The sequence below is a fragment of the Ovis canadensis genome, chromosome 11 (assembly GCF_042477335.2).
Source record: "Ovis canadensis isolate MfBH-ARS-UI-01 breed Bighorn chromosome 11, ARS-UI_OviCan_v2, whole genome shotgun sequence".
NCBI classification, from domain to species: domain Eukaryota; kingdom Metazoa; phylum Chordata; class Mammalia; order Artiodactyla; family Bovidae; genus Ovis; species Ovis canadensis.
The window spans coordinates 15,576,372-15,588,701 of record NC_091255.1 but is presented as its reverse complement, the minus strand read 5'-3'; the positions used below and the strand labels follow the sequence as shown (position 1 = coordinate 15,588,701).

At 40.5% G+C, this 12,330-nt stretch overlaps 1 protein-coding gene across 2 annotated transcripts in view; it reads right to left on the bottom strand.

Moving 5' to 3' along the window:
- Positions 1-12,330, bottom strand: part of ANKFN1 (ankyrin repeat and fibronectin type III domain containing 1) — a 481,844-nt gene that overhangs the window by 59,786 nt on the left and 409,728 nt on the right. For both annotated transcript variants that reach the window (XM_069602535.1, XM_069602536.1), the window contains 3 exons: positions 3,720-3,819; positions 3,279-3,411; positions 2,684-2,800 (listed from right to left, as the gene is read on the bottom strand). In XM_069602535.1, coding sequence (XP_069458636.1) covers positions 2,684-2,800; positions 3,279-3,411; positions 3,720-3,819 — 350 coding nt within the window. The remainder of the gene's footprint in view (positions 1-2,683; positions 2,801-3,278; positions 3,412-3,719; positions 3,820-12,330) is intronic.

Here is a 12,330-nt window from a genome sequence, read left to right as displayed (position 1 = left end):
GGAAAATTCTGAAAGAGATGGGAATACCAGACCACCTGACCTGCCTCCTGAGAAATCTGTATACAGGTCAAGAAGCATCAGTTAGAACTGGACATGGAATAACAGACTGGTTCCAAATTGGGAAAGGAGTGCATCAAGGCTGTGCATTGTCACTGTGCTTATTTAACTTGCATGCAGAGTCCATCATGAGAAACGCTGGGCTGGAAGAAACACAAGCTGGAATCAAGCTTGCTGCGAGAAATATCAATAACCTCAGATATGCAGATGACACCACCCTTATGGCAGAAAGTGAAGAGAAACTAAATACCCTCTTGATGAAAGTGAAAGAAGAGAGTGAAAAACTTGGCTTAAAACTCAGCATTCAGAAAACGAACATCATGGCATCTGGTCCCATCACTTCATGGCAAATAGATGGAAACAGTGACAGACTTTATTTTGGGGGGCTCCCAAATCACTGCAGATGGTGACTGCAGCCATGAAATTAAAAGATGCTTGCTCCTTGGAAGAAAAGCTATGACCAAACTAGACAGCATGTGAAAAAGCAGAGGCATTTCTTTGCTGACAAAGGTCAATCTAATCAAAGCTAAGGTTTTCCCAGTAGTCATGTATGGATGTGAGAGTTGGACTATAAATTAAGCTGAGCACCAACGAACTGATGCTTTAAAACTGTGGTGTTGAAGAAGGCTCTTAAGAGCCCCTAGGACTGCAAGGAGATCCAACCAGTCTATCCTAAAGGAAATCAACCCTGAATATTAATTGGAAGGACTGATGCTGAAGCTGAAACTCCAATACTTCGGCCACCTGATGTGAAGCACTGACTCACTGGAATAGACCCTAATGCTGGGAAAGATTGAAGGTAGGAGAAGCGGGTGACAGAGAATGAGACGGTTGGATGGCATTACCAACTCAATGGACATGAGTTTGAGTAAATTCTGGGAGTTGGTGATGGACAGGGAGGCCTGGCGTGCTGCAGTCCGTGGGGTCACAAAGAGTCGGACACGACTGAGTGACTGAACTGAACTGAAGCCACAAGATGGTAAACCACCTATGCAATGGAATATAGCACAGAAGGTTTAAGAGTTACCTTTCAGAATTTGTTATAATATCAAGACAATAATTATTATTTCAAGGAGTTAAATTATTGCATGGGTCAAGAAATGAAATTCCTGTAATTGCAGGTAGGGGTGAAGCTGTGGAAAATTTTTGTTATTATGACTCTCTTTTTATGCTTTGGATGATATGGCCTGGCTAAACACAGCTTATGAAGATTCCTGTTATATATATTTCTGGAGATTATGTAACTGACAGCTTTGTAGGTAGATACCTATCACTATAAGTGAAAGTGTTCTTTGCTCAGTCATGTCCTACTCTTTGTGACCCCATAGACTGTGGCCTACCAGGCTCCTCTGTCCATGGAATTCTCCAGGCAAGAATACTGGAGGGGGTTGCCATGCCCTCCTCCAGGGGATCTTCCTAACCCAGGGATTGAACCTGGATCTTCTGCATTGCAGGCAGATTTTTTACTGTCTGAGCCACCAGGAATTGATGCTTTCAAACTGTGGTTCTGGAGAAGACTCTTGAGAGTCCCTTGGACTGCAAGGTGATCAAACCAGTTAATCCTAAAGGAAATCAACCCTGAATATTCATTGGAAGAACTGGTGCTGAAGCTCCAATATTTTGGCCACCTGATGCGAAGAACTGTCACATTGGAAAAGACCCTGATGCTGGGGAAGACTGAGGGCAAGAGGAGAAGGGGGCGACTAGGAGGAGATGGTTGGATGGCATCACTGACTCAATGGACACTAGTTTGAGCAAACTCCGGGAGATAATGAAGGACAGGGAAGCCTGGTGTGCCGCAGTTCATGGGGTCACAAAGAGTTGGACATGACCCAGCAACTGAACAACATCAACAATCCATCTCTGATAAAGCCTCATCGATACCTTAAAGATCCTAATTCTATGTAGCAGAGGTTTTCTTGTGCTAAGAACCACAAATTCAGATAATATTGAAACAAAAACAAAACAATGAAAGGGAAACCCAGAAATGCCTGGCTAGAATTCAATGTCATTTCTAAGAGGAGCTCTGTAACCGACAAAGATTCTTGTAGGGCTTGGAGATATGATCTGATTGGGTTAATAGTACAGAAGGGTTAAATTCAGAATGAAAGAGAAGTTTTTAAGAGTTTTTTTTTTAATTATTAAAAAGGTATGCAGATAGATTTGTTTTCCCATAACATCAAGCCAAGAAACTCTTTAAAATATCCGAGGGTCTCTTTTTCCATCTCTGTACACTCATATAGATCCATAGGATGCCAAAACATCCAGAACTCATCAACAGAGCTAATCAAACTCTTATTGTGCAAATGGTGAAACTCAGATCCAGAAAGCAGAAATGAGTTGACCGATTAACATCAGATCCAGAATTCAGGTCTCTTTACTCCTTGTTTACTTCTAGATTCTTCAAGATAAACCTCTATTCCTCTCCCAGGAGAGTGCCAAAAGCACAGGTTCACTACAAAGACAGGTATACAGCTCAGAGTATCCGAGAAGACTAAATAGGTCTAAGGATCTAAAACTGCAAGGAGCCCACCCTTTCCCTTTCCAGGTGGGACTGGTAACTTAACTGACATGTGTTTCCAAAAGTTCCTTGGAGGTCTCGGTTGAAACCTAGGTTGCCCCTCACCTGTAGCTGGGCTGTTGCTGCAAGCATCTTCTGCCGAGTTTGTAGTACTGTGGACGAGGACATGGAGATGGGTACGCTTTGCCTCAACCACCTTATATCTTCCCACATACAAGACAGCTGCAAAAGAAGCCACGAGGTCATATCATCATCCAAGCCAGTGCGTGATTTAGGTTGTGGCATCAAAGCGAAGCAGGGGGAGGGAAACCTGACGCCCGGTGTTTGTTCTCCAGTCCATTTTCAGATACATGCAGAACAACTTTTTGATCTCTGTCCAATTGGAAAAAGATCTGAATGTTAATGAAACAATCAGATCCCCGGTTTAGTCTTTGCCAAATGATCCCATAACTCAGAATAGTGGAGACACAACCTGACGGGATGGAGGCTTCTTTGCTTTGAAAATGTAGTGTAGATACTATTTAAGCATTTTTAATGACAAAGGGCATATTGGGCCAGAAAGAGGCCATTGAAATAATTTACTCCCACTCCAATAGTTTGCTCACAGGAGACTCCTCAACTTCTCAACTAAAGTTTTAAAGATTTATGTGAGGTACTGTTGGTGCAAAGTGGGGAAAAATAAAATTAGAACTCAGGATACCTTTGTGAACCACAGAAAATCTTGTGTAATGGAACTGGTGTGAGAGTCATCTATTTCAACAATCGGTATTTGATCTTCATTGGTGACTAACATATTGTCTTTGTAATAAAATATAACAGCTATGTAGAGTCCCCTAAAAAGAAAAAGCAAAATAAAAATTGTCCTCAACCATCTTCTCCAAACCTGAATCATGGAAATAATATTTTTGGGCATGACAAATGATAATTTAAAATATACCTATGAAAATATTCCTGTTAAGTACCACAAATTTATTGGCTAGTATTCAAAGAAATAACTCTTTTGTCCAGATTCTCAGAAGAAAGGTGAATTTTATATTCTTTTAATAATACACAGAAATATTTACCCAGTTTCCACTCAGAACCAAAATCAGTAGATTTCCTGAGATGCAAAGACTTCCTGGAAAAACTACAAAGGACCCACCGTTTCAAGGTCTTCACAAACTTGTTTGAGGAATGAAATAGGTGTTTCAGGCTCCTAGAGACTGACTGCTTACGGCCCGAGGTTTGCAATTTTGAACTTTCTGGAACACAGAAAAAAAATACAGTGTAAATTTCACTGGAAGAAGAGCACTCTCTGAGTCTTCTTCCCATCTCTTTGCCTATCTCACCCCTGTCCTCTCAGTGCACTTATGTTCAGTTTCAGACGGACTCAGCTCATTCACTTTGTCCAGAAGCTTCTGTATCTTGAGATGCCAGTAGTTAACTCAGTTAATGAATAGCTCCTCAAAAATGTTGAAGATGAGTAACGTTTATAACTCCAGGGGCAATCATGCAGGTGTTCTGTTTCTATCCTCCTTATTTATTATGAGGTGGGATAAAAAGAAGTAGAATCAACTTTTGTCCCCGGCCCGTATTGCCTTTTAATATTCACTTCTCAGTGTTGGCAAAACTCTTATTTAGACTACATATTCCATTAATTTTTTTATTATAAAATAAATATAGGCACATTACAGGAAGTCTGGAGCATAGAAAATGAACAAAACCCCACACATGACATCCTGCCACTTTAGCAGAACCATTGCTAATATTCTGGGGTAGGTTTTGTTTTTGTTTCCAGTGTGTATGTTGGCTTACAAAAATAGCTGTAGGCATGGTTAACATCCTCATTATTCAGAAGAAGATACTGACAGGGAGAGGTTAAGTGGTTTGTCTAAAATAAAAAAAACCCAGTACCCAGAAGAATACATTTATTCACTGGACAAATATTTATTGAGACACTACTGTATGGTAGGTTCTGTGGTTACTGTGATGAGCAAATCACCCATTGCTTCTGTTTAGCTCTTTTATTTTCAATCTGGAGTTCTCACTGATAAAAGTAGTACCATTGAAACATATGCGTTACCGTACGTAAAATGACAGCTGGTGGGAAGTTGGCGTATAATACAGGGAGCTCAGTGATAACCTAGTGATAGGTTATCTGGTGCTATCTGTGATAACCTAGAGGAGTAGAATGGGGTAGGGGGTGGGAGGGAGGTTCAAGAGGGAGGGGACATGTGTATATTTATGGCTGATCCATGTTGCTGTATGGCAGAAACCAACACAACATTGTAAAGCAATTATCCTTCAATTAAATAAAACAGTTGTAGTTTTCCTATAACAGTATTTGCAAACAGTGCTCCCTAAAGCTGTGCTAGATGGTCACTGACTTAATCCTTAAGCATAATTAATGAAGGGAAGATGAGGTTGTTGGGGTCATCACTAAACTTGACAGACTTGTTACTGGGGATGAGAACAGTCTATCACTGCTCTTAGACATGGAAACCTGGGCAGATGGTTTGTACCTGAGGCCCAGTGTGGCTCTGCCTGTGATCCTATAGGACAAGTTGGGAATGAGCTGACTGATGCAAGCTTTCATGCCAGCTTCAAGCTTGTGCTGATAGTGGTTAGTCCTGCCAGGACAAAGCAAAAGCATTTTCTTTTAACTTGAACATGAATTTGGCTGGTCATATCCTACTTGAAATGCTGCTGGGAGTCCTGATTAAAGGCAGCATACTGAACATATCCATCTGACTCTTTGTGACCCCATGGACTGCAGAATGCCAGGCTTCCCTGTCCTTCACCATCTCCTGGAGCTTGCTCAATGTCCATTGAGTCAGTGATGCCATCCAACCATCTCATTCTCTGTCATCCCCTTCTCCTGACTTCAATCTTTCCCAGTATCAGTGTCTTTTCTGATGAGTTAGCTCTTCGCATCAGGTGGCCAAAGTACTGAAGCTTCAACTTCAGCATCAGTCCTTCCAATGAATATTCAGGACTGATTTCCTTTAGGATGGACTGGTTCAATCTCCTTGCAGTCCAAGGGACTCTCAAGAGTCTTCTCTAATACCACAGTTCAAAACCATCAGTTCTTCAGCACTCAGCCTTCTTTATGGTTCAATTCTCACATCCATACATGACTACTGGAAAAACCATAGCTTTGACTAGATGGACCTTTGTCAGCAAAGTAATGTCTCTGCTTTTTAACATGCTGCTTAGGCTGGTCATAGCTTTTCTTCCAAGGAGCCAACATCTTTTAATTTCATAGCTGCAATCTCCATCTGCAGTAATTTTGGAGCCCAAGAAAATAAAGTCTGTCACTGTTTCCATTGTTTCCCCATCTATTTGCCATGAAGTAATGGAACTGGATGCCATGATCTTCGTTTTGTGAATGCTGAGTTTTAAGCCAGCTTTTTCTCTCTCTTCTTTCATCTTCATCAAGAGGCCCTTTAGTTCCACTTTGCTTTCTACCACAAGGATGGGGTCATCTGCATATCTGAGGTTATTGATATTTCTCCTGGCAATCTTGATTCCAGCTTTTGCTTCATCTAGCCTGGCATTTTGCATGATGTATGCTGTATATAAGTTAAAGCTGGGTGAAAATATACAGACTGTATGTATTCTTTCCCTAATTTGCAGCCAGTCCAATGTTCCATGTCCAGTTCTAACTGTTGCTTCTTGACTTGCATACAGGTTTCTCAGGAGGCAGGTAAGGTGATCTGGTATTCCCATCTCTTCAAGAATTTTCCAACGTTTGTTGTTATCCACACAGTCAAAGGTTTTAGGAGAGTCAACCAAGCAGAAGTAGATGTTTTTCTGGAATTCTCTTGCTTTTTCAATGATCCAATGGATGTTGGCAATTTGATCTCTGGTTCCTCTGCCTTTTCTAAATTCAGCTTGAACATCTGGAAGTTCACAGTTCATGTATTGTTGAAGCCTGGCTTGGAGAATTTTGAGCGTTACTTTGCTAGAGTGTGAGATAAGTGCAATTGTGCAGTAGTCTGAACATTCTTTGGCATTGCCTTTCTTTGGGATTAGAATGAAAACTGACCTTTTTCAGTTGAAATAGATGTTTTTCTAGAATTCTCTCGCTTAAGAAATTTAAAAATTTAAGAGATTTTAAAAGAGGAAGGGATGTAAATCTATAAAGACAAAGAGATGGGAAAGGAGATAAAAGCAAGTGAATTTTGGTAGCTAGGAAGCAGATGATGTTGGAGAAGACTCTTGAGAGTCCCCTGGACTGCAAGGAGATCCAACCAGTCCATTCTGAAGGAGATCAGCCCTGGGATTTCTTTGGAAGGAATGATGCTAAAGCTGAAGCTCCAGTACTTTGGCCACCTCATGAGAAGAGTTGACTCACTGGAAAAGACTCTGATGCTGGGGGGGATTGGGTGCAGGAGGAGAGGGGGACGACTGAGGATGAGATGGCTGGATGGCATCACTGACTCGATGGACGTGAGTCTGAGTGAACTCTGGGAGATGGTGATGAACAGGGAGGCCTGGCGTGCTGCGATTCATGGGGTCACAAAGAGTTGGACACGACTGAGTGACTGAACTGAACTGAACTGAGGAAGCAGATGGACAGAGGGATTTAGTAGGCTTGAGGAAGATGGATCCTCAGCCAACAGTGGAGAAAGTTGGAAAGTAACATGACTCACCCCATGGGCATCATACACTGCTGGAAGTGAATGGTGAATGTGGTGCTAAAATGAGGAGGGTTCGTTGAAATCTGTTTAAAAAGTAGTTAGAGGTCTAGATAGCCTTCCCTATTCCTTCCCTGTTCTAAATGAAAGACAGTAGCTTAATTTCAGGAAAGAATAAAAACAGAGCTCTCTGGTGTGAAAGACATGATGTATGGTTATAAATGGAAGGAGGGAGTGGTATGTACTCAAAACAAGTGGATTAAATGAAAGCTTCCTTACAGCATATTTCCCCACTGGACTCTGGGAACACTGGTGCTCAAACTTCCATCCTCCAGGCAGAACATTGGAAATAGCGTCTGTGGAGACTCTGATTAGCATACGAAAACACCTAAAGATTCTGACATTGGCTTTATTACTTTCCTAAAGATAAGGCTATGCCAGATCATCCTACGGGGGTCTGTTTAAGAGCCTGATCCTTGTGTTCAGAGCTTCTCAACAGCTATTGAGTTCTCTTAAATCTGAGCACATATACAAGGATCACTGGGCGGTTTGGAAAGCAGGTAATAGAAAAAGTATGGGCCAAAAACAAGCAAAAGAGCAGTTTAGAGAGGAGTCTATGTTGAAAAAAGAAAACTTAAAATGAAAAAAAAAAAAAAAGCCAATCATTAATAGCCTGAGAGACAAGCAAAGACTTTGCATCCTTGTAAAAGAAAATGAAGATCATGGCATCCGGTCCCATCACTTCATGGGAAATAGATGGGGAAACAGTGGAAACAGTGTCAGACTTTATTTTTGGGGGCTCCAAAATCACTGCAGATGGTGATTGCAGCCATGAAATTAAAAGATGCTTACTCCTTGGAAGAAAAGTTATGACCAACCTAGACAGCATATTCAAAAGCAGAGACATTACTTTGCCGACTAAGGTCCGTCTAGTCAAGGCTATGGTTTTTCCAGTAGTCATGTATGGATGTGAGAGTTGGACTGTGAAGAACGCTGAGCACCGAAGAATTGATGCTTTTGAACTGTGGTGTTGGAGAAGACTCCTGAGAGTCCCTTGGACTGCAAGGAGATCCAACCAGTCCATTCTGAAGGAGATCAACCCTGGAGTTTCTTTGGAAGGAATGATGCTAAAGGTGAAATTTCAGTACTTTGGCCACCTCATGCGAAGAGTTGACTCATTGGAAAAGACTCTGATGGTGGGAGGGATTGGGGGCAGGAGGAGAAGGGGACGACAGAGGATGAGATGGCTGGATGGCATCCCTGACTCGATGGACGTGAGTCTGAGTGAACTCTGGGAGTTGGTGATGGACAGGGAGGCCTGGCGTGCTGCGATTCATGGGGTCACAAAGAGTTGGACACGACTGAGCTACTGAACTGAACTGAACTGAGAAGAGAGAAGCATCTGTAAGAGAAATATTCAGAGAACAACAGAGAGCATCAGAAACTAAAACTATGTCATTGAAGTCTGAAAAGCCAAACAAAGAATAAAACTGGGGGAATCTGCAAGAAAGTGGAGCAAAGGAACGTGAAAATGTAGGAGAGGAATTAAAAAAACAAACGGGGCCGGTTTATGAGGTCCAGTATCGGAATTAGGGTTCTCATAGGAGACGGCAGAGCAAAAGGAGGGGAAGAAATAATTAAAGAAATAACTTAAGAAAATATCCCATAATTGAAAGCTGTAAGTTTCCATATTGACAGGGCTTGCCAAATGTGCAGCACAACAGAAAAAGAAAAGAGCCACTCAGAGGGACATAGCAGTGACATTTTAGAATAGTGAAGTTATAAAGAAAGCTTAAAAACTTCCAGGGCAGGAAAAAGTAGCTTTCATATAAAACTTCTGGAATCAGAATAGTGTCAGACTTTTTAGCACTAAAGGCTTGAAAATAATGAATATGAAGGAAAATTATTTCAGTTGAGAATTCTACATGTATCCAAATCCTTAAATAAATACCAAATAAAATAAGTATATCTCCAGACACTTAATGTATCCACAAATTAGCTCCCAAGGATCCTATGAGGAAGCTACTGGAGGAAAGGCTCCACCAATGACAGACAAACCCCAGAAAAAGGAAGAGATGGTAAATAGAGAACTCTAGTATTGGAGAGTGGCAAGAAGAATCCTCAATAACAGACACGGAGGCATTCAGTAACCAGTCTAGACTGGAGCAGGTTAGAGGACTCTCTGAGAGGTTTCTTTAAGAAGATGAGCTTGAAACAATACTTATGTATCTGATTGTACTGAGAAAAAACTGATGGATCCAGAGAGTAGCTTGGGGATTAATTAGTTATAACATGGAAAGATAAAAAAACACATAATAAAAGTTGAGTATTACCTACAGCGGAAATAAAAGTTTATCTAGGAAAGGAAAATGATCATAAAATTTATATGATCATTATAACGTTAGCAATAAATATTGATCTTATAAAATGACAATATTAAGAGGATGTACGCATGCTTAGTCACTCAGTCATGTCAAATCTTTGTAACTCCATGGACTATAGCCCACCAGGCTCCTTTGTCCATGGGATTCTCCAGGCAAGAATACTGGAGGGCATTGCCTTTCTCTTCTCTGGGGGGTAAGGAGGATAAAGGGGTAGGAATTATATGTGCTTGTAAGAGAGTGGAGGGATAAAAAAGAAATAATCATCTTCCTTAGTGAAATAGTAACTATAATTTTTTAAAATCAGGAATTAGCAATATAATCCTGTTATTTAGAGATAGAGAAAAAAACATCAAAATAATTGAGCCTTTAGGAAATAAAAAACAGATGATGGGAGAAATTGCTTTTTCTTTAATAATAAAGCTTTTCTTAATGCTTTACTTATTTTAAGTCATTCAGTTCTCAAATAACTGACAGGTTTACATAATTCTTATTTGCATTTTACAAGCGAGCAAAGTGAGGTATAGAGAAGGTGGGAATTTACTTACGATCACACAGCTTTGTAAATGTTCAGCCTGTGTTCGAACCCACATAATCTGGCTTCAGAGTACAGTCATATATAACTTAATTAAAAATGAAGACTAAACTAAAAAAAAAAATTAGGCTAAAAAAAGAGAAAATGAGAAATGCTGCTACTAGTTGGGGAAGAAGCCCATGAAAATGTCAAGTATTCCAGGTCTGCTCCAGTTTGGGCAAACAGCAGAATTACACTTCTTGGAGCTCTTGTGGTTGGGTTGGGGCCGTGTGACCAGTTTGCCAATGGATTTTAAGTGTGAATGTTAGTCTTGTCCATATGAGACCTTCAAGGGTCCTTTTCCTCCCATGGGTTCTGACAAATACTTCTAGAAAGAGAATCATGACAAGACTGATGGATAGCCAGCCCTCAGCTGACCAGTGACAGATAGTAGTAGCACATGGGAGAAATAAGTATTTTGCAGTTCATTTGGATACCGCAGCATGACAGCCCATCTTGGCTGATGAAAGTGTTCGTCACCCAGTCGTGACCAACGCTTTGTGACCCTAGGAACGGTAACCCACCCTGTTCCTCTGTCTATGAAATTCTCCAGGCAAGAATACTGGAGTGGGTAGCCATTCCCTTCTCGAGGGGATCTTCCTGGCCCAGGGATGGAACCCAGGTCTTCTCCATTGCAGGCAGATTTTTTTTTTTTTTACTGTCTGAGACACCAGACTAATACAAGATCTAAGCTCACTTCCCTCCCAAGAACACTGTGGCTGCTATTCTGTTTTTGCTTAGTGCAGAATTCTGGAGCAATGGTTAGTTTTCTGGACTCTGAATGCAGCTGCTCTTTAGCTTTTGAGTGCTTAGAGCATAGAGAGTTTATTTTATTCATACCAGTACATCTAGCACCTAACACGTAGTGGACAATGTTTCAGTTAATGTTTGCCAGTTGAAAAATTGGAAAATAATTGAAATTCACTCCTGTAGGGGACTGCTTTAGTGAACACAGTTGACTTCTTTATATTTCATTATATATGTCAGGGCATTGACCTTGTGAACAATAAAGACCATGCAATACCTCCACTGAATTTCCATCTCTAAAGATGTGAATTAGCTGTGGCCAGTTCTTTAGCCAAAAATAAAGAAATTAATGTGGGTTTTGGTATCTTCTGTGTAGGGCTTTGGTAGGAGAAGGAATATTTTGTTATTAGTTCTGCATTTAGAATATGCTGTGTGTTTACTGAGTACTACAGGCTCATTACAATGGAGTCAGTGATTCCATTTTAATTCTAGGACGTATAAAGCACTGAGGATGGAGGGTGCTCCATTCTTCAATTGGAAGAACAATGGGAAAAAAGAAGCTAGAGTTTGCTTAGTGCCTACACTGTGCCAGATGAGTTTAATCCATTATCTAATTTAACTCTTATAACGATCCTGAATGATAGATATTATTATGCTGGCTTTTTCTGATAGGGAAGTTATGGCTCAGAGAGGTTAAATGCTTCTCTTAAGTATGTACTGCTGCTGCTGCTAAGTCGCTTCAGTCGTGTCTGACTGTGTGCGACCCCATAGACGGCAGCCCACCAGGCTTCCCCATCCCTGGGATTCTCCAGGCAAGAACACTGGAGTGGGTTGCCATTTCCTTCTCCAGTGCATGAAAGTGAAAAGTGAAAGTGAACACGCTCAGTTGTGTCCGACTCTTAGCTTATAGTAAGTGGTAAAAATGGGATTTTAAATAATTGTTTTTTTTCTAATTACGAAAGTTGTAAACCACATAGTATCAATGTACTTGAGTATTTTAAACTAAAGTTTTGTAGTTTCCTGTATCCTTCATTTATCCTTTTAGACTTAGAAAGATTTATGTTGTATCATCTTGGAAGATCATTTGTTTTATCCTGGAGTATGGTAGGTCAATGTTCCTCAAAGTCTGTGCCTCGGAACACTAATTCTGTGAAAAATGTTTTACAGTGGGCAAATAAGTTTGGAAAATGCTTGCTTAACCAATTTCAAAATGTCTTTTTATCATAGTCTTTAATATTTAATGTCTATTTTACATTTTCAATAAAGGGAGATATAATGTAACAATTCCCACATTTACTTGACCAGAGATCCTTTTTCAGCTGAGCAAATTATGCGACCACTCTTCTTTGGAACACACTTTAGGTACCGTTCAAATATCCAGTGTTCATTTCAATATAAAAATACTCTTCTCTTTTGGGAATTCTACTTAAT